We start from the raw sequence: 25,452 nt of genomic DNA on the forward strand, positions 1-25,452 counted from the left end.
CGGAAATAGCGCCATCTACAAATATTGTTGAAATATGGCCGCGGTTGTCCTGATCTGAAATATCAATTCCACTGATCCCTTTGCTTACATGCAATACTCTCCAAAATGCCGAAAGAGTTAGGACCATTACCTAAGGCGATAAAAGAGGGAGATGCTTTGAAGAAGAGGGTAACTTGTCACGCTGATTTTGTAGGACTGGCATATTTGATAACTGTTGTCAAGCAAGATACACGATGTATTCTGTCTGAGTCTCCGAAGTGATGTGTATTGTGCAATTAATGTAATGGTGCTAGTGCATCAAGATTACCCCTACGCACACGTTTCACCTGATATTTTGTATATCTAAGTAATTCATTCAGAGCTATGTTCCGTTCTCATCACAGTGTGCAGAAAAAGAATACAACTTAACTTGAAAACATGTTGTGACATGCTATCTTAGACTGTTAGAAACTAGAGCGTTCAATTCCAGTTAAAAATGTAGCATAATTTAAATGAACAGACAGACAGTGATCAACATGTGCATCTAAAGCGGATCTAAATTTCTCCATGAAAGATTAGCATGTCCATATCGTCTGCAGCCATATTAGGCCTATAGCCACTGTAACTTTAACTTTATATATTTTATTATTTCGGTAAGCCAGGTATGCATAATTCTAACTGATAAAAAATACATAGGGTGAAAAATGCCTGTACAAGAAACTATACAAACACCAATTTCGAGGACAACCACAATTTGTTAGGTTTTAAACTCAAACTCACTCACAAACACAATACACACACACATATTTGCAGACACATATTTGATACATACTTGATTAAGGTGAGATCTCTTTGGTTCTTGATTTGTAAGTAAATATGGCATACTCATTATTAACTGTGTAGGGACCATGCATGTTATTGTTATGATTCTAGTGTGGTAAAGTAATAATCATTTAGTATTTATCAAAGTATAATATACATTGAATATCTGAAGCTTAATGACCCCAATGAAACAATTGAAGACCGAGTTATCCAAATGGCTGCTGAATATGAATAGCATTTTGATGCATGGATGATCAATGCTCACACTATAAACCACTGGTTTGAAGGGTTCAGTTTTGACTGTTCAACTGTGATAAAGTTGTTATAAGTAAAGCTGTAAAACGGCATTCATTCATTGTCATTGACATGTCTTTGAATTTTAGTATACCTTGTCATTGCATGTGTTTTGATGGTCAGTCTCATTTAAATCAGATCTTAGTTCTTGCTACTGCTAAACAAAGATCTGAGGACATCCCATTAGGGGTCACGTCAGAACGACCTTTCATACGACCAATAAGCACGATAAGAGCGTCGCTTTCCAGATCATGAAACTGACAGTCGGAATGTGATTTCTTATCATGCAACCTCGAAAACTTAAACACGGGGTATACCGAACGATAGTTATGGGCTTAACGACTGAATCCATACAATCCAGACCATCTATTAACCATTCCAGAATGTTCTTTTGTTCAGTTTTCAAATTTTTAATCGAGCATTTGTCACAAGCGTTGTCGCCAATTTGAAATTACTGCCGTGAAGCACGAGAAAGCTGTCTTCTGACTGGCTAATGTCGACTTCTTGTCACTCATTCCATTGGTCGGTCAAAGTTCGCGCAAGGTCGTTCTGACGTTACCCGTAATGGGATGTCCTCAGATCTTTGTTAAGCGGTAGCGAGAACTAAGTTCTGATTTTAATGAGATTGTTTGGTGGTTGACAAACAGGTTGAAAAACTGGTGAAGGAAAGTAACAAGACCCTTGATAACACCAAGCTGAAAGACAAGGAGGAAAAGCTGAGACAACTGTACAAGAAGTAAGTGACATGTTTCTTGGAGTTGAACTCACACCAGGGCCTCGTTACACAAAGCGATCGTAGTGCTACGACTGTCGTAAGCCTATGTTAAAGAATGGGAGTTACAATCATTAGCTTGATAACGGTGTTAGAGTCTACACCGAAACGTCGCCCAATTGTAATAAAGAAGTTGCTCATCCATAACAATTTTGTCTTAGTTACCATTCCAACTTCTAAATGCCACTCAAAGAAGTTAATCATGTTGGCGCTAAGATAACTTTGTGGAATGGGGCCCTGGGCTTAAAGTTTGATAGTATTTGACATGTTGAAAGTCACATCCTTGTATGTAGGGGTTACACGTACTTCATATAATAATAATAACCATACCTGGGTCTTCCACAGAGGTTCAAGATGAGCAAACAGTTCCTTGAAACATATTTCATTTGCCTATTTGTTGGCTAATATTTTATTGAGGGCAAGTTCTTATACATTTTAGTCATGTCACTAAATGGCATCACATTTGAGCAAAGGAACATTTTTAAAATTGGCTTTTGTAATCTTTTTTGTATGTCATAAAAATGATGAAGATATCTTTGTACATTGATACAGCTATGTTAATCATGGAGTCTTACCTTTCAGCTGTTTTGACTTGAAACAAGAAGTAACTCCATTGCTCAACACTGTAAAGGAGCTCAAAGAGGTAAAACTTGATTAATAAGCATAACAAGCATAATGAATAGTATAAATACAAGCATGATGTATAGTAAACATGCAAGGATGAATAATAAACATAAAGCATGAATAATAAACATAAAGCATGAATAGTAAACTTACAAGCAACATGAATAGTAAACTTACAAGCAACATGAATAGTAAACATACAAGCATGAATAATAAACATAAAGCATGAATAATAAACATAAAGCATGAATAGTATAAATACAAGCAACACGAATAGTAAACTTACAAGAACATGAATAGTAAACATACCAGCAACATGAATAGTAAACTTACAAGCAACATGAATAGTAAACTTACAAGCAACATGAATAGTAAACATACAAGCAACATGAATAGTAAACTTACAAGCAACATGAATAGTAAACATAAAAGCAACATGAATAGTAAACATACAAGCAACATGAATAGTAAACTTACAAGCAACATGAATAGTAAACATACAAGCAACATGAATAGTAAACTTACAAGCAACATGAATAGTAAACTTACAAGCAACTTGAATAGTAAACATACAAGCAACATGAATAGTAAACATACAAGCAACATGAATAGTAAACATACAAGCAACATGAATAGTAAACATACTAGCAACATGAATAGTAAACATACAAGCAACATGAATAGAAAACTTACAAGCACCTTGAATAGTAAACATACAAGCAACATGAATAGTAAACATACAAGCAACATGAATAGTAAACATACAAGCACCTTGAATAGTAAACTTACAAGCAACTTGAATAGTAAACTTACAAGCAACTTGAATAGTAAACTTACAAGCAACATGAATAGTAAACTTACAAGCAAATTGAATAGTAAACATACAAGCAACATGAACAATAAACATGTAGCAGGTAAGGATGGTGCAAATATCACAGTTAAGACCAATGCCTGCTGGGGGTGAGTTGTGACCAAGAAGCCACAAGTTTATTTTCCATACCAATATTTACCCTGTAACATAACTGAACAAATAATAAATAAATGGTTATACACATTAAAACATTGCACTTATCACCGTTATTGATATAATAATTAAAATACATTCACCACATTATTATATGATGTTTTCAATATTACTTCAACTGCATCAATGCACTTTTATATACACGATGTATATTATACATACATGAAATATAAACAATAAATAACTAAATTACTATGCCTACCGAATGTATGGCTCTCAGGTGATAGTAGGCCAACTCACTTGTCACTCAGATCCATCTACACATAACATACACATGTCATTCCAACCTAAATATAAATATCATAAAATAATATACATAGGAATCTACTGCCATATTAATTCAATCTAAACCTACTACAAACATAATCTCAAATAGAATGTCATAGATAAACCTACCGTTACATAAATATACCCTTATCTAATCCTTACTAACACAACATTACCTGTGCTGTAATATGTTCATAATTATACACAACACACATTTCTCATGGCGGACACAAATACTTATATATGTCGCCTTTATCATAAAAAATATTATAGTACATTACATCAGAGAATCATAAACATGAATGGTGTGTTTATTATTGTTACTGTAATTATGACATAAATTACATTCATACACTCAAATCACAGAAGTATATCTACACTAAAATAATGTTTACATTATACATGCTGTACTAAAACAAATATTACATCCTACATAATGTTTATAATCTAGTATTAAAACTAACCTTTGGAGATGTATAGTGAAGATGAAGTTGTGAAAATCCTTGTCACAATTCGTGTCAAAATATGGGTCTCATGTTGTGACTGTCCAGAGAAAGCTGTAGACTGACTTAGTGCATGTGTTAGTATAGAAGCTTGTCCTCTAAAAGCAAGACAAAAGAATACTCTCGACCCTCACAATAAACAAAAGAACTGACCAGCCCAAGTTCAGCTTGGAGTAATCAGGCTGGAAACTTGTACCGTACATGATCTAATAAAATACACCAATTACACTGTCAAAAACCAATGCCATATATATACAGATAAATTATAAAAATGACACTGCCACAAACATACAAGCAACATGAATTGTAAACTTACAAGCAACTTGAATAGTAAACATACAAGCATAATGATTAGTAAACATACAAGCAACTTGAATAGTAAACATACAAGCATAATGAATAGTAAACCTACAAGCAGCATGAATAGTAAACATACAAGCATAATGAATAGTAAACATGCAAGCATAATGAATAGTAAACATACAAGCATAATGATTAGTACACATACAAGCAACTTGAATAGTAAACATAAAAAGCAACTTGAATAGTAAACATACAAGCATAATGAATAGTTAACATACAAGCAACTTGAATAGTAAACATACAAGCATAATGATTAGTAAACATACAAGCAACATGAATAGTAAACATACAAGCATAATGATTAGTTAACATACAAGCAACATGAATAGTAAACATACAAGCATAATGAATAGTAAACATACAAGCATAATGATTAGTTAACATACAAGCAACATGAATAGTAAACATACAAGCAACATGAATACTAAACATAAAAGCATAATGATTAGTAAACATACAAGCAACATGAATAGTAAACATACAAGCATAATGATTAGTTAACATACAAGCAACATGAATAGTAAACATACAAGCATAATGAATAGTAAACATACAAGCAACTTGAATAGTAAACATACAAGCAACATGAATAGTAAACATACAAGCAACTTGAATAGTAAACATACAAGCAACATGATTAGTAAACATACAAGCAACATGAATAGTAAACATACAAGCAACTTGAATAGTAAACATACAAGCATAATGATTAGTAAACATACAAGTAACATGAATAGTAAACATACAAGCATAATGAATAGTAAACATACAAGCATAATGATTAGTTAACATACAAGCAACATGAATAGTAAACATACAAGCAACTTGAATAGTAAACATACAAGCAACATGAATAGTAAACATACAAGCAACTTGAATAGTAAACATACAAGCATAATGATTAGTAAACATACAAGTAACATGAATAGTAAACATACAAGCATAATGAATAGTAAACATACAAGCATAATGAATAGTAAACATACAAGCATAATGAATAGTAAACCTACAAGCAGCATGAATAGTAAACATACAAGCATAATGAATAGTAAACATGCAAGCATAATGAATAGTAAACATGCAAGCATAATGAATAATGGAACTTTGGTATTTGTTTCAAGGGCTGACAGAAATCTAGCATTAAAGTGTTTTATTTGACGTATATTTTGACATTTTTCAAACTAGGAAGACGAGCCAAGCAAATTAAAGAACTATGCTAACAAGAAAACATTTGAAACAAAGCGCTTGGAAGTATGGCAGGTATGGTGATCGTTTCTCCTATCATGGATTGAGTTAGAGCAGAATTTTGACACCTGTCCAAGCACTAAACAAATGATGGGACAAATAGGTTTCAATCAATGTCAGGGGCACGGGTGGCCCAATCTTCCAAGGTGCCGCAATTCGCTGTGCAGAGTTGTGTCCCTTAGCTACTCCAGAAACCTATGATTGTGAGTTCGAATCCTGGTTCACCCCGATTATGTTTCTAGGTTTGTCAGCACCATACCCGTGCTCATGGGTTTCACCGAAGTGGTAAACCTCTGAGACCTGCATCACTTTAGGCTTTCCTCCCACATTAAGCTGACACGCCTTGATATAGTGAGTGAATATGGTTTACGCCGCTTTTAGCAATATTCCAGCAATATCACGGTGGGGGACACCAGAAATGGGCTTCACACATTGTACCCATGTCGGGAATCGAACCCGGGTTTTCGGCGTGACGAGCGAACGCCTTAACCACTAGGCTACCCGACCGCCCCACGCCTTGATATAACTGGCATACTGTTAAAGTGGCACTAAACCAAACTCACTCACTCACTCATTCTCCCAAGCAATGTCAGAAATTAATAAGTTAACTGTTAACAAAGTTAACATTGAATATAGGGTTTGATATTCTAGAATGTATATCAAGGATGTATAAGGTAGAAACACAATCACTTTATTGATTCATGACGATAGTCATACCGAGACTGTAATGTCGAAAAAGGTTATTAAAAAAATTGGTTATTTTTGTTTCATAAATTCAATGTTCGAGTGGATGTTTTAGATTTTGTACTTCAAGCAACTCTACTATGTCTACACCCAGTATTTTCATCCTAAATGTCAATAATAATGCTGATTTTACATTAATATATGCAACTTTGTTGTAAGAGGCGACTAACGGGATCGAGTGCTCTGGCTCACTGACTTTGTTGATGCACGTATCCCAATTGCGTAGATCAGTGCTCATGATGTCAGTCACTGGATTGTCTGGCCCAGACTCGATTATTTACAGACCGCCATGTTATTGTGTTCATATTGCTGAATGCAGCCTTAAACAACAAAGAAATAAACAAACTAAACATTATTATATGGAAATAGTGGAGATTTGTTTGATAGTCATCTTTCAGAAGTTGACGGATGACAAAATGACACAATTTGTAGATAACAACTTCTTTATTATACTGTTGAAACTTTTGGTAAAGATCCTTATACTGTTGTCAAGCAAGGCCAGTTTCTGTACCGAAATGGCGCTATTACAGTATGATAAAGAAGTGTTATCCATAAATTGTGTCTACTTTGTCAATAGTGGTGAGGTTTTGTAACGCCGCATTTGTCTACTTGGTTCAGACCCAACTGAGCGAGACGATGACGAAGCTGCAGCCAGATGAGAATGAGGAACAGTATCTCAAGTAAGTCCTTGCTCTCCATCATCATCACATTATCTGGGGGGAGGGAGATGGGGTGGGGGTGGGGGATTGGGGTTATATGACATCAGTACGGCAGAGTTTTCTGGTTCGTTCAGTTATTTGTCATCGTTTCCCGAACATGTTTTACCACCTGAAAGTTTGTCAAGCATCTCTTATGTCTGACATTTTTTAAACTACATGAGTAGGTTGATTGTAGCCTGTAAGTATTTGCAGTGTAAGCTCCTTGTCTGAGTGCAGATGTACATAGCCAGTGAAGTATGTGTTTTTGTATCTGAGGATAGATGGTCTGACACATTATTCATGTTAATTACGAGACATTTGGAAAAATAACATACTCTGCATTTGAAGTTTTTCAAAAATACAGATTTAAAAATGTTCTAGAAAATTTGTAAACTTCTTCTATCTCACATTTTGCATTTCGTCACAGTGGATCGAAGAAGTGAGACAGGTTAAGTATATGAATGTACAATTTATTTTAACATTTTCAATTATCTTGTGAAATGAAATTATGCTTAATGGTTAATTTGTGATTTTTTTAACTTATCCTGCACCTTACGACAACTAGAAGGACAGCGCAACAGCGATGGTCCTGGGTGAAGAAATAAAGTTGTTGTCCTGAAGTCCCTTTTTCTGACCTTTGCCGCTGTCCTGTGACCTTGGTGACACCTAGGGTCACCTTCTTCACATCACTGCTTGTCGCAATACAGCAAGGACGTGTCCCAGCGGAGCTCTCCTTTTGGATTAATTTAGACCTTCAGTTTTCGTCTACAATCCTAAAATTGATCTGCGATGGGTGATGTATTCTTTTCATATTACTTTCACCATGCTGTGTAGTTTCATGTGAATTAATTAGGCGTAAAAAGACTCTTTTTTCCTGCCACATATTTGTTGTTCGCCTCCATTTTGAATTGTGTTACATTTGTTTGCCTGACAAGGTAGTCAAATTGTTTACAATTCTCAGCTACGTATGTATAACATATTCTTATGTTCTTAAATACGACTAGCTTTGGCGTAACAGTGATTTGCTTATATATAAATTATTGTATACACTTTCAACTCGTTAAAAATATGTTTGCCGATAGATTAATATCAATTCTACAGCTTTCTTCCAGTTCCTCTTCATCAACATTTCTTTAATTTCGTAACTTATGTTTGCGCGTTATACTAATTGTCGTGGAAAAAATCTTACAAAGATTATCAACCAGGTTGGTAGGCTTACACGCATATGTACTCGCCAAAATCTAAATGTAAATAGCTTTGGTTTATATTGAGTTGCGTATATAAAAATATTGTATACACTTTCAACTCATATTTTTGTCAATAGATTATTGTTCAATTCTAAGGCATTCTTCCAGTACCATTTCATCAACAATGGTTTAATTAACTTAAGCTTGCATGTTGTACATATTGTCGTGGAAAAAATTGCCCAATGTACAAAGATGTGCTCGCCAAATTTTAAGTGTAATTTTTGTGTAAAACGCCTGTAACTGTGACTGCAGAAGTGCCTCTGCGGAAAGCAACAATTCCGGAGGATTTTGTGAGTATTGTAACTGCTCCTAATTTTCAGCTGCCTAACACATCCAGATCTGTTAAATCTGCGCACCAATGATAGCACCAGCGTCTCAAGACACTTTGATGGGGGTAGCCCAGTCATTTAAGCCACCAACATTGTCAATGCTTGCGGTGGATCAGGATCTATCGGAGGATAACCCTATCTGATTAGATCACTTCCAAACCATGGGGATTTTCCTACAGCGTCAGATTGACCACGGGAAAATTCATCTTGAGGCTGCCCTGGCGAAGATTACCGTCACACCCAGACTTTAGAGTTTTTCCAACTGGAACTCTCATTACAAGGGCAGGCTGCTTGGTAATCTACTCCCCTGTTCAATGAACAGATCGTAGACATGCACTCCAAGTTCCCAAAACGCTTGGAATGACACTGTGCTCAAGACTCTAGAGCACATCTCTTTTAGTCTATCCCAGCGGACTGGCAAGTCAGGCAATTATAAGCTTAGACGCGCTGCTCTCAAGGAAGACCAGTATTCCCTTACTAGGAAAAGGCGTGGCAGAGGCAAGTCTCAAGGGCTATTACATACTCATCGTACTATATCATGGTTTCCGTATACACGTAGGGGTAACCCTACCGTTGACCACAGTTCGATTTGGAAAATCCAACATAGACATACTGTTGGTAAGAAGAGCTGTAGAGTTGGCTCACAACCCAGTCTTTACACCGGGGTTTTGTCCTCACATCTGCCTGGTACCCATGAAGGACCCAGACAAGATGAGAATGATCCACAATCTCTCCCTGTTCAACGAACGTTATCTAAAGCGTCCACATTATTGCCGCCTCACCACACTGAGACCACTCATAATCAACATTAATACGTTTGATTCTTGATCAGTCTCGACTATTTATCCCAACAGCAGACTCCTCAGGTCCAGTTCAGTGGGGTTCACTACCAATGGGTAGTGTTCCCATTTGGCATTTCAGTGACCCTGTGGCTATTTACTGGAGTAATGAAGCCAATAACTGCGTATCTACACTTGACGAACACTTGGTTCGAGTCATAGATAAAGGATGGCCTACTGTGTCATCAACACATGCCAACGTTATTACGTCACTGGGAATTCACCAGGCAGATGGCTACTATATCTTTTTAACTGGGATGGATAATCAACGAGGCGAAGTCGGAGTTATCTCCTTCCTATCGGCTTCAGTTCATAGGAGGCCTGTTCCAGACAGAGCAGGATCTCCTATCAGTACCAAGGGACAGATGGCACAAAATTCTATGCCTCTTGCCATCTGTTCTACACCAACCACGCACGCTTCGCCAAGGGCAAGTGTTGCCAGGGTTACTCACCTCGGTACAGGACTTAACTAGCATTGGCCACTTACAATTGCGCCCAATTCATCATTTCCTGAACCCTTACATCAGGAGTCAGGATCCTCTCTAGGCCATCACTCTACCGGCTAAACTAAGGCCTTACCTCAATTGGTAGAGTTGAATGTCTTAGGAGGAGTCTCTTTATTCGGGTTATCCCCGAATCTACACCTGTTCATGGATGCCTCCCTTCAGGAATGGGGTGCTTACCTGCAAGGCCAGACAGCCTCAGGGCTATGGTCCGGCACTCAGCAAAGTGGCACATAAACAACTTGGAGTTGGAAGCTTTAATTCTGGCAATATCACATTGGCAGAATCAACTACAGTCAGCCCAACTCGCAATATCCACAGACAACAGCACTGTGGTGTTGTGTCTTCACAATCAGGGAGCAACGCACTCCCACTCTCTACTTCAACAGACATTCAGAATTTTCCATCTTGTGGATCGCCTGCAACTACAGTTCATAGTTCAGCACATCCCCGGATGTAGAAACATTCTGGCCGATGCTTTATCACATCCAGACAGGGTGGCCCCACTGAGTGGAAACTTCACACAGTAGCATTCCAGTTACTGCTTCAGAAGTTCAGGCAACCAAACATCAACTTGTTTGCTACTTGCCTTGACCACCAACTCATGACATATGTCTCCCCGTTACTGGATCCGCAGACTTGGGCGGTAGACGCGTTCAGTATCCCTTGGAAAAGACTAATAACATACGCTTTACCACCACCAGTTTTACTTCCCAAGTTGATACAGGGGATCAAGGAGATAAGGTATCTTGCTCTCAACTTGGTCGCGTCCTGGTGGCCGGCGAGAGGGTGATTTGTCAAGCTCAGAAAAATCTAGCTGAAGACAATCCACGACCCCTCCCACAGTGGTCCAATCCACTCATCCACCCTCTCAGCAAATTGCCTCACTCAACATCTGCACGCATGCTTTGTCTTTAAAAGGCGTTTAAGTGCGAAGGGTTAATTCGGCACTGGCAGCAAAGCCATAGCTTTAGTTCATCGTTCCTCTCCAAGAGGACTATACAATGACAAGTCGGGATCATTTGAGACTTTTTGCAAGGCAAAAGAATCAAGACCCTACGATTGCGTCACAACAATCACAACAATCCCTAGCTGAATATTTCCTACATTTCCTCCAAAGACACTTGGAAGGTAGCACCATTACTACGTAATTGGCTGCACTTTACTCAGTGTTGGCTGTTCCGAAAATCACAAGATGATTAAGGTCATGGAACTACAGGCCCTATTATGCTCATTCAGGGTTGAGGATCAGAAGGCCGAGTTCCGCCCACCTGCTGGGGACTTGAACGAGCCCCTTTATGCATCCTCATTTTATGACCTCACCAAGGAAACAATTGATTTCTCTTGGCATTAGCCACAGCGGCACAGGTGAGCGAACTACATGCGATCGACATCACCCGGGTTCGCTTTGAGCATGGGACGCATGGAGCGGTGCATCTTGGGTTATGTTGGGATTTTATTGCTAAAATCAACTACCAGGCCAGCCTGATCGTTCCTTTACCATCCCACCAATATCGACCGTTGTTGGAGCCGTACATGAAGGTGAATTTCTCCTGGGCTCAGTGCGAGCAGTTCGCTCCAAGACTAGGCGCGGTTCGAGGAAGTGGTTATTTATACCCGTGTTTACTACGTCCAGGACCGAAGTTAGTCACAAACACCATATCCCTCTCCCAGTCAACCTTCAGGCTTACGAGATCACCAAAATAGAATCCCCCAAGATCGAATTACCCTCATGATCTCAGGGTGTTAGCCTTTGCCATGGCTCTACATTTCAATTGTTCTATTAGAACAGTCACGGAAGGATATGTCTGGAGGTTTGGCACAGTTTTCGTTAGTCATTATCTTCGTGTTGTGGTTCTCGAGGATGTCAAAGGCATGCAAAGTTACCAACCCCTGACGCAAATATGAACTCGCCCTATACAGAGCCAGCCTACTTCCATGTGCAGTCACTCAGTTTCCGCCAGTGGAAGAACATCAGACAATCTTGTTTGTCAGCGATTGCTCTATGACGTAGTAAGTAAAGAATTAGCTATTACTTTCTTTATTACTAAATGTGTTTTGGGAATTTTTCTTTAATTCCTATGTTCAGTTGTTTTGATATTTGAACAACCCTTCCGTAATGGTTTTTTTCTGGACTTTTCCGCTTCACGGTTGATCGACCAACTGGTGTCGTATTTCAGGGTGTGAATTATTGAGGTTTCTGTATTCTGAAGGTTTACCCATCTCCAAATCGTCCGATACAGATGCATTAAGGAGTAATGCAGGATAAGTAAAAAATTTAAGTAAAATCTATATATCTTTTACATTTGTATACTTATCCTGCATTACTATGTATAAGGCCCACTCGTCGCAGACTTGCCTCCTCACTTTGGCTTCAGAAACCTCAAAAGTATGTTTTTCTAAGAGCTCGGGCGACAGGCAGTGATGTGAAGAAGGTGACCCTAGGTGTCATCAAGGCCACAGGACAGCGACGAAAGGTCAGTAATTGGGACTTTAGAACAGCAACTTTATTTCTTCACCCAGGACCATCGCTGTTGTGCTGTCCTTTTGTTGTCGTAAGGTAAGCAGTGAATGCATTAAGAAGTAATGCAGGATAAGTATACAAATGTAAAAAATATGATGTTACCATGGTTACAATCATGAAAAGCCAGAGGATAAGAGGAAGGTTTAAGTTGTGTGTGTTTACAGGAAGTTGCGTCGAGAGGCTGGGGAGGCGAGTGAGGAAGATGAGGAGGAAGGTGAAGAAGAGGAAGTAGAGGAGGAGGAGGACGTGGAAGAAGAGGAGGACGAAGAAGAAGAGGAAGAAGAAGAGGAAGCTAAAGTCAAACCCACTGCCAAAAAAGGTACTTGTATCGGAATTCATCTTTAGTGCAGGGATATTTTCTGGTTTTTGGAAGGCGATTAGGTTTTATTTGTTTTGTAGAAACGTTGCTTCTAAAACATATCTGATTGTTTCAAAAGAAACCAACAGCCCTGTTTACACAAAGGAAACTTAGCACTACGACTGTCGTAGGTCAATGTTTAACAATAGAAGTTATGATGGTCTTAGCGCTGTGACTGTTAGTTAGTCAATGTTCAAGTATGGGAATTACCTTTGTCTTCGTGCTATAAATGTCGTAATTCAGTGTTAAAGTATGGGAGTTACATTTGTCTAAGTGCTACAACTGTGGTAAGTCAATGATAAAGTATGGGAGTTATGATGGTCTTAGCGCTACTACTGTGGTAAGTCAATGTTCAAATATGGGAGTTATGATGGCCTTAGCACTACTACTGTCGTAAGTCAATGTTAAAGTATGGGAGTTAGGATGGTCTTAGCACTACTACTGTGGTAAGTCAATGTTAAAGTATGGGAGTTATGATGGTCTTAGCGCTACTACTGTGGTAAGTCAATGTTAAAGTATGGGAGTTATGATGGTCTTAGCGCTACTACTGTCGTAAGTCAATGTTAAAGTATGGGAGTTATGATGGTCTTAGCGCTACTACTGTCGTAAGTCAATGTTAAAGTATGGGAGTTATGATGGTCTTAGCGCTACTACTGTGGTAAGTCAATGTTAAAGTATGGGAGTTATGATGGTCTTAGCGCTACTACTGTGGTAAGTCAATGTTAAAGTATGGGAGTTATGATGGTCTTAGCGCTACTCCTGTGGTAAGTCAATGTTAAAGTATGGGAGTTATGATGGTCTTAGCGCTACTACTGTGGTAAGTCAATGTTAAAGTATGGGAGTTACGATGGTCTTAGCGCTACTACTGTTGTAAGTCAATGTTAAAGTATGGGAGTTATGATGGTCTTAGCGCTACTACTGTGGTGAGTCAATGTTAAAGTATGGGAGTTATGATGGTCTTAGCGCTACTACTGTGGTAAGTCAATGTTAAAGTATGGGAGTTACGATGGTCTTAGCGCTACTACTGTTGTAAGTCAATGTTAAAGTATGGGAGTTACGATGGTCTTAGCGCTACTACTGTTGTAAGTCAATGTTAAAGTATGGGAGTTATGATGTTCTTAGCGCTACTACTGTGGTAAGTCAATGTTAAAGTATGGGAGTTACGATGGTCTTAGCGCTACTACTGTGGTAAGTCAATGTTAAAGTATGGGAGTTATGATGGTCTTAGCGCTACTACTGTGGTAAGTCAATGGTCTTAGCGCTACTACTGTTGTAAGTCAATGTTAAAGTATGGGAGTTACAGTTGTCTTAGCGAGAAGATCCTTTTATGGAATGGGGACCTTGTTTTAAGGCCTCTACTTGATGACAATTCTAGGCTCAGAAATAATCAATGTCTAGAAAGTACAATGTTTACTCTTTTTTCATTTTTACTTAAAGTATTTTGAAAAAACTATGGGTATATCAATATTGATGTAAGTGTTGCAACAATCCATCCAGATAAACCCACTGCTGCCAAAACAAAAGTGGATGAAGATGAAGATGAGGATGAGGATGAGGAAGTTGAAGATGAGGAAGAAGAGGAGGAGGAGGAAGAAGAGGAGGACACAAAGCCATCCCAACAAAAGTACCCAAATCTATATATGATTATATATGATATATGATCTCAAAGCCTGTACACATATGGTAGGGGAGTAAACCCAATGTCTGAAGTGGTCCCTCACTGGGATTCTGGGGACATCAGGTCCTCTGTTCTTGCTGTGAGAGAGAAACTGCCACTAGACCCATAGTTCTCGCCAACCTGCCCAATACTTAAGGTATCATAAGGACTAGTAGAAATTTGCAATTTTTAAGGGTTTTGCTATTTGTTATCATTATTAGGACTAGTGGACTAAAAATGTTAGTTTCTGTCGCTGCCTTGCTTAATGCATGTCATCATACCTGTACAGTGACCACTGGTCTACCTGGCCCAGGCTTGACCATGTACAGAATGCCACTCGCTGGACATGGGGACTAACACATCTGCGCATGAAGCCCCTCTTGTTGACCAGGGTGGGTGGCCAGCAGTCTCAGGTGTTGCTGTGTAGCGTTGTTCAGGATCCACTGGTCATAGGTTCAAATCCCAGAGAAACTTTGATTATAGTCATAGGCCTGTCAGCACTATACTCATGTCATGGGTTTAATCAAAGTCTCTGATATCATGAAACTGACGTGTTGTGATGTAACTGAAATACTGTTCAAAACTCTCATCATTAGCTTTGGCTACAACTCCACCAATTTGAATGACTTTTTTTTTGTTTAGCGCCACACTTAGCAACAATCCGGCTATACTACAGAGGCCTGTAAATAATCGGGTCTGAACCAGACAAACCAGTGATCAGTAACACGAGCAGCAGGACACTTAGCAACAATCCGGCTATATTACAGAGGCCTGTAAATAATCGGGTCTGAACCAGACAAACCTGTGATCAGTAACATGAGCATGATGAGCAGCAGGGTTTGCAGGGGTAGATTTTACAACACATTTGTATGTAGCCAGCAAGGCTTGCTCCTTTTAAAAGTTTCTGGCCCTTCTCCAAACTAACTAGCCTACAACTAAATGGTGGAGGCCGCGAACCTGAGGTTGCGTTAGCACCTAGCAGGGCTCTGAAATTTTTTCCTGCACTCTGAGATTTTGTCTTGGCTTCCATTTGCCTCATTTCATGGCGAGTTAGGAGCAAATAAAGGAGTTGTTGTACTGGGTCTGGGACGGGTAACTTGGGTACTCGGGCCGGGTGGGTACTGAGTAGGACCCAGGTACTCACAGGACTACCCGGACCCATGGTTAGTCACGTGATATATTGTTTCATGACAAAAATTCACCATAACTACATGGTTACAAAAGTCACTAATGTTCGCATTTCTTCAAGATGATGAACACATTCCTTCAGATTTATATAAGTTTGAATAAAGACAAAACTTCAGTCAACTTCAGTGTATATGCATGACCAGATCGTTTTATACTTGTATCTGAATACATTTTGCTCGGGCTACTGTCAATCTATTCCCAATCAGACATTTCGTAACTATATTTTGAAACCAACAGCGGGTACTCGGGTAGGGTCGGGTAATAGGGGTGTGAGTACCTGGGTAGTAAATCAGGATTCGTCCCAGCCCTATGTTGTACTCAACATCACAAAATGGTGTGATGATCCAATTAAAAAAAGGAAACATTCACAGAGAAGGGGTGAAATTTTGATTAGCCAGACAGGCCACCTACGTTACGTTTCAGCAAGCCCTTTGTACTTTTTACTGGCAACGGGCCAACGGGCCAGAAGTTAAATTGACCCTGGTTTGATGATAAGCAAAATCAAGCAAGTAACCCAGTGTGACCACCTGATCCATCAAGTCATCTCCTGCAACAAGCAGAGATTGCTGGGTACCTATTGTTACATGAATCCCCATGGGCTGTTTATAGTCATGACTATATGTTTACTGAACAACAAAAGTTCCTGTGACATTGAATAAGATTTAATGCAAAGTTCTGTTTTTTACCAAATCTGAAACATTTTCAGTTTGCAACTGATAAAAGACTCCTGTAAGTGTTCAATGGTTTAATTTGCCATTCTGACTTAAAAAAATGCGTGATTTCATAAAAAACATGTCAATTTACAAATCAATAGCGTGTGTGTCCATCTTGTCTCATGGAATGGACCAGGTGTCGCACAAAGTCCTGTGGGATATCTGTCCATATCTGCTGGAGCATGTTTCGAAGTTCCTGGAGTGTCTGTGGAACACGTGGTTGACGTTGAAGGCACCGATCCCTCTCATCCCACATGTGCTCGATTGGTGAAGGATCAGGGGAGCGAACCAATCTTCTTCCATGACACAATGATCGACGTAACGTTCACCTCGACGTTGGTACACTAGAATCCGTCCATCGGTGTGGCTGAAGTGAAAACGAGACTTGTCAGTGAATAGAACTTGTCCCCACTGCATGGCCGTCCAGCGTAGACGCTGTCTGCACCACTGTAGACGTGCTTGATGGTGTTTTCCTGTCGAAATGGGACGTCTAGCGGGTCTTCTGACGACAATCCCTGCACGTCTAAGGCGACGACTACGACCACGTACGGTTTGTGAAGATATTCGTCGAAGGCCAGGGATGCTTCTTGCAGTCACTGTTGCTGTCTGGGATCGATTTTGTAGATGTGTTGTTTGAATCCAGTTGTCTTGTCGATTATCGGTTACGAGTGGCCTACCACTCCGAGGATGGTCTCTGATTGCATTCGGCTGTTGCCAACGTTGCCATAAACACCAAATGGTGTTTCTGTGGACGTTAAATTGTCTTGCAACATCACGTTGACTCGATCCTGCTTCAAGCATACCAATGGCTCGCAGACGCTCATTTTCGGACAGGAGTGGCATTTCGTAATGTTGAATAATTGCGTAATTTTGTTGTTTTTCTGAGTGGTTGTTGTCAGCACGATGCTAAACAATGCATATGGAATTCCGTTAACGCACATGTTTTTATACGCATTCATGGGTAGTGAAATGCATGGGGCTTGCATAAAAGTCAAATTTTGCATGGAATGCATGCTTTTCTGTAGCAGTTTTTGTGACTTGATTCCATACATGTACTACAATATTGAAAAAACAAACTTTACTTGTTTGAAAAATAGACTAAAATATTGGTGTCACAGGAACTTTTGTTGTTGAGTATACATTGGTCGTCTCCATCACTCGCTGAACTATGTAACAATCAAGGTGTTTCTTATTGCGTTCTGGATTTGTGTACAGGAAAGCCAAGGTAGCCAAGAAAGCAGAAGAAGAAGATGAAGAGGAAGAAGAAGATGACGAGGAGGAGGAAGATGATGAAGAAGATGAGGATGATGATGATGAGGACGAGGATGAGGATGGAGGAACAAAAGCAAAGATTGAGACGACGCCCTCGGTGAGTGTCTTCTGACTGTGTCAATACCTTACATGCATCCTACTGTTGTAAGCTTTATATACTTGTTTTGAATACATTAGGTTTAAACATTCATTTGTATGATTGTGGCTTGTGAAATCAAAGTGAATAACATTATAAGATCAGTATTTGGCTACACCTATCATTCAGATAATTTGACTGTAGCTTTAAGATGACTTTTTTTTCACTCACTCACTCACTCACTCACTCACTCACTCACTCACTCACTCACTCACTCACTGCATGTCGTTACTTCCAGATGCGTCTGTTTGTTGCTGTGGACAGCTATGGTGGCGAAGAGGAAGGAGATCTAGGATTCAAGAAGGGTGACATCCTCACAGTAATTGAGACAAGGTAGTCAAACATGGCACGAATGATTATCATGACACCTTGTGTGTTCTATAGGGAGCCATCATGACTCCTTGACTTGTGTAAGGGGTCATAATGACTCCTTGACTGTTGCATAAGGGGTCATAATGACTCCTTGACTGTTGCATAAGGGGTCATCATGACTCCTTGACTATTGTGTAAGGGGTCATCATGACTCCTTGACTGTTGCATAAGGGGTCATTATGACTCCTTGACTGTTGCATAAGGGGTCATCATGACTCCTTGACTGTTGTGTAAGGGGTCATCATGACTCCTTGACTGTTGCATAAGGGGTCATCGTGACTCCTTGACTGTTGCATAAGGGGTCATCGTGACTCCTTGACTGTTGCATAATGGGTCATCATGACTCCTTGACTTGTATAAGAGGTCATCGTGACTCCTTGACTGTTGTATAAGGGGTCATCATGACTCCTTGACTGTTGTGTAAAGGGTCATCATGACTCCTTGACTGTTGTATAAGGGGTCACCATGTCTCCTTGACTGTTGTATAAGGGGTCATCATGACTCCTTGACTGTTGTAAAAGGGGTCATCAAGACTCCTTGACTGTTGTATAAGGGGTCATCAAGACTCGATGACTTTTGTGTGAGGGGCCATCATGACTCCTTGACTTGTGTAAGGGGTCATCATGACTCCTTGACTGTTGTAAAAGGGGTCATCAAGACTCCTTGACTGTTATGTAAGGGGTCATCAAGACTCGATGACTTTTGTGTAAGGGGCCATCATGACTCCTTGACTTGTGTAAGGGGTCATCATGACTCCTTGACTGTTGTGTGAGGGGTCATCATGACTCCTTGACTGTTGTGTAAAGAGTCATCATGACTCCTTGACTGCTATGTAAGGGGTCAACATGACTCCTTGACTGTTGTGTAAGGGGCCATCATGACTCCTTGACTGTTGTGTAAGGGGCCATCATGACTCCTTGACTGTTGTGTAAGGAGCCATCATGACTCCTTGACTGTTGTGTAAAGGGTCATCATGACCCCTTGACTGTTGTGTAAGGGGTCATGATGACCCCTTGACTGTTGTTTAAGGGGTCATGATGACCCCTTGACTGTTGTATAAGGGGTCATCATGACTTCTTGACTGTTGTGTAAAGGGTCATCATGACTCCTTTACTGTTCTATAAGGGGTCATCGTGACTCCTTGACTGTTGTGTAAAGGGTCATCATGACTCCTTTACTGTTGTATAAGGGGTCATCGTGACTCCTTGACTGTTGTGTAAAGGGTCATCATGACCCCTTGACTGTTGTGTAAGGGGTCATCAAGACTCCTTGACTGTTGTGTAAGGGGTCATCATGACTCCTTGACTGTTGTGTAAGGGGTCATCATGACTCCTTGACTGTTGTGTAAGGGGTCATCAAGACTCCTTGACTGTTGTGTAAGGGGTCATCATGACTCCTTGACTGTTGTGTAAGGGGTCATCATGACTCCTTGACTGTCGTGTAAAGAGCCATCATGACTCCTTGACTGTTGTGTAAGGAGCCATCATGACTCCTTGACTGTTGTGTAAAGGGTCATCATGACCCCTTGACTGTTGTGTAAGGGGTCATGATGACCCCTTGACTGTTGTTTAAGGGGTCATGATGACCCCTTGACTGTTGTATAAGGGGTCATCATGACTCCTTGACTGTTGTGTAAGGGGTCATCAAGACTCCTTGACTGTTGTGTAAGGGGTCATCAAGACTCCTTGACTGTTGTGTAAGGGGTCATCATGACTCCTTGACTGTTGTGTAAGGGGTCATCATGACTCCTTGACTGTTGTGTAAGGGGTCATCATGACTCCTTGACTGTTGTGTAAGGGGTCATCAAGACTCCTTGACTGTTGTGTAAGGGGTCATCAAGACTCGATGACTTTTGTGTAAGGGGCCATCATGACTCCTTGACTTGTGTAAGGGGTCATCATGACTCCTTGACTGTTGTGTGAGGGGTCATCATGACTCCTTGACTGTTGTGTAAAGAGTCATCATGACTCCTTGACTGCTATGTAAGGGGTCAACATGACTCCTTGACTGTTGTGTAAGGGGCCATCATGACTCCTTGACTGTTGTGTAAGGGGCCATCATGACTCCTTGACTGTTGTGTAAGGAGCCATCATGACTCCTTGACTGTTGTGTAAAGGGTCATCATGACCCCTTGACTGTTGTGTAAGGGGTCATGATGACCCCTTGACTGTTGTTTAAGGGGTCATGATGACCCCTTGACTGTTGTATAAGGGGTCATCATGACTTCTTGACTGTTGTGTAAAGGGTCATCATGACTCCTTTACTGTTCTATAAGGGGTCATCGTGACTCCTTGACTGTTGTGTAAAGGGTCATCATGACTCCTTTACTGTTGTATAAGGGGTCATCGTGACTCCTTGACTGTTGTGTAAAGGGTCATCATGACCCCTTGACTGTTGTGTAAGGGGTCATCAAGACTCCTTGACTGTTGTGTAAGGGGTCATCATGACTCCTTGACTGTTGTGTAAGGGGTCATCATGACTCCTTGACTGTTGTGTAAGGGGTCATCAAGACTCCTTGACTGTTGTGTAAGGGGTCATCATGACTCCTTGACTGTTGTGTAAGGGGTCATCATGACTCCTTGACTGTCGTGTAAAGAGCCATCATGACTCCTTGACTGTTGTGTAAGGGCATACTCGTTAATCCAACATAATCATATGCATCCAACAATGTCGGATTAACAGGACTTGACTGTGCATGTATTAATCAGAGGTTGAAGTTGTGCCTTTTGCTATTTAGGAATTTTAAAAAATAAATTTGTTCCTGTTTCCATGACAACAATTCTGACTTTGACTCTGTTCATGGCAGTGTGTTTGTCCGGACCATATTTCTGAAAGTAATATGTATTCTTTCATGAAACTGTTCGCACACAAAGGACAGGTTGACAACTTGTGCCTTTTGCTATTTAGGCATATTTAGAATTAATATTTTTTTCATTTCCATGGCAACAAGTTTGACTTTGACTCTGTTCATATTGGTGTGTACTTGACACAGAAATACAAAGTTCTGAATCCAATTCTTTGGTATTGTTCTGATAGCTCAATAACTACTCTTGTATACGGACAGTCCGATTGGATAGAAATTCTCTCATCAAGTTGCACTTAAAGTTACAGTCAGATGATGTTTTCTTTCAAATTTGTGGGGACCGGGGGACTTGTCTCCTTCTGACGACTCTGTTATTTTTCTCCGTTTCCATGAAAACAATTGGACTTGGACTCAAGATGGTCTTTATCACTCGAAAATCAGTGGATAAAGTGTTCGGTCGTCATGTTGAAGACCCGGGTTCGACTCTTCACATGGGTACAATGTATGAAGCCCATTTCTGGTGTCACCTGCCATGATATTGCTGGAATATTGCTAAAAGTGGCATAAAACCGCTCTCACTCGCTCTCTGTCAAGAACAAGCAGTAAAATGCTTTGAGGATAAGTATACAAATATACGAACTATCCAGGATTTTACTAGATTTGTCCCTTGTATGTGTGATGTTAACAATGTATCATATTCCAGGGATGATGGATGGTGGGTGGCCGAGAACAGCGAGGGGGAGAAAGGTCTTGTTCCCTCTACATACCTACAGGTAGGACAGTCTGCTTTGGGTTATTGGTCGGCATGCAGTCAGTCTTCATTGTAGTTGCAAAAAAACACAGGGCGCTTGAGCATGATAAGGTTAATAGTTTTTAATTTTATGTGAAAAGGACACCTGGGTGTCAGAATTTAAGTTGCTGAAAGTTGAAATTTAATAGTGTCATTCAGGATGGTTTTTTTGTTTGTGTAATATAAGTGGTATTGTTTGCAGATGCATAACAAGTTCAAGTCTGTCCAGCAGGACGATGGTGAGTCAGGATGATGATGATGATGATTTTCTGTGGAAGGTGAAACCAAACCAAATCCAGTTACTGTAGAAGGGGGAGCAGAGTTGCGTCCCTTGGGCACGCCAGAAACCTATGATGGTTTGAATCCCGGTTCGCCCCGATTATGTTTCTAGGTTTGTCAGCCATATACCCATCCTTGTGGGTTACACCATAGTGGTAAACGTCTGAGACATGCATCACTTCGGGCTTTCCTCCCACATTAAGCTGACAGGCCGTGATATAACTGAAATACTGTTCAAAATGGCTTTAAACCCAACTCTCTCACATATGTTTTGGTGTCATAAGCTGAAAATTAAGGTATTTCATCATCAGGTCAGCTCCTTCATATGGGTGTGTCATCTGACAAATCCACAGTATCTCACAAGTTCTTGTATGCTGGTGAAAGGGCATTGTTTCTTATAGGAAGTAATGGGACTGAGATCCTGCACAGCAAGGCCTGATATTCTTTCCAACATATCATATTTCTAATTGACTTCTAATCTTCATAACGGACTGGGGACACTGGTTGTCTAAGGGACCAGTCATTGGATATTCTGGGGAGGGGGCCAGGGATTTGGTAGCAAGATTCCTAGACATTTATTCAGCTACATCTCCAAAACCAGATATTTTTGTCTCTAAAACTATGAGCCTGAAATAATATTCCGAAGCATAATTGGTTTTTTTCAAGACTTTTTCAGGGAAAATTTATTTTTTTCGATACCCCCCCCTTGACTATCAAATGGAAGGCCCCAATTTACTGTGCAGAAAAGGTCTGCCAGAAAAGCAACTGAATCTCATATTTCCCTGATTATGTTGCTCTTTTTGTCAGTACCATAGCTGTCCTTTTGTTTCATGAACAGTGGTAAACTTCGCTTGGGGCTTTCCTCCCACATTAAGTTGACACACCGTTAAATAACTGAAACACTGTTCAAAGCAGCCTATCACTCATCAAGTGATCAAAATAGAACCAAAAATAAAGGTATCAAAATTAATGTCATATTCTGTAACTACAGAGGAAGAAGAGGAAGATGATGATGAAGGTGAAGGTGGTGATGACGATGCTGCTGATGGTGAGGAGAAACCCAGGTCAGCCAGGTAAGCAGTGTGTTTGATCTCCTTGATGCAGCATTGCCCACAACAGAACTCAGAGGGTCCAGAATACTTTGATCTGACTGATCAAAGGTTTCAAATCACAATTAGATGTCTCTGGTTCAACTTGCTTGATTTCAAATTAATTTTAGAGGTTTCAAATCAGTGGCACTCAAAATAGAGTAGGTTTCCCTCCTAAAAAGATCTTCGTCATTTAATGTCATTCATAGTCAAAACAGGACATAAGAAAGTCAGCATCTTTTGTGCCTCATGGTCTAAGATGCTGCTATATTGATCATTGATCAGAAATCTGACCCAAGTACGATCTTGGTCTATCGGAGGTATGGCCATGCTTTGGGGATTCACCAAACTGGTAATGTAAACATTTATCGCATAAAAAAACATCTTTTACTCTGATACGATACCTCTCTGCATTAAGAACTGATGACACCTCTGAAGAAGTTCTCATCAGGTGAATCGTGCGCAAATATGGGTTCTTGAATCATTCAGATGTCAGCTTTCTGAAACAATTTGGCTTCAACTACTTACCACCTCGATCCTGCAATTCTATTTGTACAAATGAAACCCACACAGAGCACCAATATTCCCTTGATCCTACTCGCTGCTGGGTGCACATGTCATGGTGCTTATAAACCACAGGGTAGGGAACATATCCATACCAGTATGATGGTAAAGGTCTTGTTTATGTGCAATTGGAATTTGTCGTTTTCCTTCGTTTTTGAGATACAGAAATCAGACACGCAGGTCTGAATGCTTGTCTCACTCTGTCTGAGGATTTCGAAACCTTGATGCTGATTGGGTGATTAGAACGTTCACCTGATGCTACACCTATGGAGGTGTCCTCAGATCTTTATGCTGAGAGGTATTGTATCAGAGTAAAAGTGGAAGGAGATATAGGAATGGGTGATGTCCGTCTGTCTGTCCGTCCTGCCGTCCAGTCATCCATCACATTTCGATTTTTGAAACCATGAGAGATATCTTAACCAAACTTGGCACGTAGATAGGTCTAGTGGTGAACTGGTACCTTTTGATAGGTTGGGATTTTTGAGAATTTATTTTCGAGTTTCCATGGCAACAACTTTGACATAGGGGCTAATGCCTTGCACACAAGTGGACATGGCATATTGGCGGGGAATTTTATTTTATTTTTCGAGTTTCCATTGCAATGACTTTGATTTATTTTTCGAGTTTCCATTGCAATGACTTTGAAGGTGGGAGTGGTCGTTTCCGGAACATATCATGAAAACGCCTTGCACGCAACTGGACATGTCATATTGGCAGAGTATTTCATGCTTGTTAAAACATGGTTCATTTTGTTTCAGAGCAAAGAAACTATGGGGAAGCATAAGAAAAGCAGTGAGTGAGGTGGGTGTACAGGGCACTTGATCTGTAAAGTTATTTTGTCATGCACCTCACTGTCGCAGTTGTAGTTTATTTCTTTGTTTGTTGTTTAACACCGCGCTCAGCAATATTCCAGTTATATGACGGCGGTCTGTAAATTATTGAGTCTGGACCGACCAGACAATTCAGGGATTGACATCATGAGCATCGATCCACACGATTTGGATACAATGACATCCATCAAACAAAGTCAGTGAGCCTGACCACCCGATCCCGTTAGTCACCTCTTACGACAAGCATAGTCAACTCTTACGGCAAGCATGGGTTGCTGAAGACCTATTCTACCCCGGATCTTCACGTGTCTGCAGTTGTAGTAGCATATCTATAAACTTATGCAAAGCATTATGTAAATTGCACCGAAGGCTAGCATTTGGGCAGTCTGCTAATTTCAGTGTATTTGTTTACAAACACGGAAATGTCTGGTCACGTGATATGCAAATGAGCTTGTAGTTCTGGTGTAATACTAAGTCAACGCTGCACCGGAGCAGCCATGCTCATCATGCATTGGGTGATGTTGTGTTGAGTGTTTGTTTCCACTCCTCCTTTCGTAAGAGGTGACTTCAATGGGGATTAGTCGGTCAGCCTCAGTGACTTGTGTGTCATCGTCATAGTTGCTCA

General features: G+C 40.2%; 1 protein-coding gene across 4 annotated transcripts in view; it reads left to right on the top strand.

Moving 5' to 3' along the window:
* Positions 1–13: 13 nt before the first annotated feature.
* Positions 14–25,452, top strand: part of LOC124132369 (nephrocystin-1-like) — a 69,102-nt gene continuing 43,663 nt past the window's right edge. For all 4 annotated transcript variants that reach the window (XM_048403256.1, XM_048403257.1, XM_048403254.1 and 1 more), the window contains exons 1-13: positions 14–168; positions 1,743–1,831; positions 2,450–2,510; positions 5,834–5,908; positions 7,256–7,317; positions 12,942–13,096; positions 14,633–14,759; positions 17,909–18,062; positions 18,340–18,434; positions 21,980–22,049; positions 22,269–22,305; positions 23,337–23,418; positions 24,756–24,798. In XM_048403256.1, the coding sequence (XP_048259213.1) occupies positions 106–168; positions 1,743–1,831; positions 2,450–2,510; positions 5,834–5,908; positions 7,256–7,317; positions 12,942–13,096; positions 14,633–14,759; positions 17,909–18,062; positions 18,340–18,434; positions 21,980–22,049; positions 22,269–22,305; positions 23,337–23,418; positions 24,756–24,798 (1,113 nt within the window). In that variant the 5' untranslated portion in view covers positions 14–105. The remainder of the gene's footprint in view (positions 169–1,742; positions 1,832–2,449; positions 2,511–5,833; positions 5,909–7,255; positions 7,318–12,941; positions 13,097–14,632; positions 14,760–17,908; positions 18,063–18,339; positions 18,435–21,979; positions 22,050–22,268; positions 22,306–23,336; positions 23,419–24,755; positions 24,799–25,452) is intronic.

Source organism: Haliotis rufescens, unplaced genomic scaffold (assembly GCF_023055435.1).
Source record: "Haliotis rufescens isolate VD_foot unplaced genomic scaffold, xgHalRufe1.0.p SCAF_3, whole genome shotgun sequence".
NCBI classification, from domain to species: Eukaryota; Metazoa; Mollusca; class Gastropoda; order Lepetellida; family Haliotidae; genus Haliotis; species Haliotis rufescens.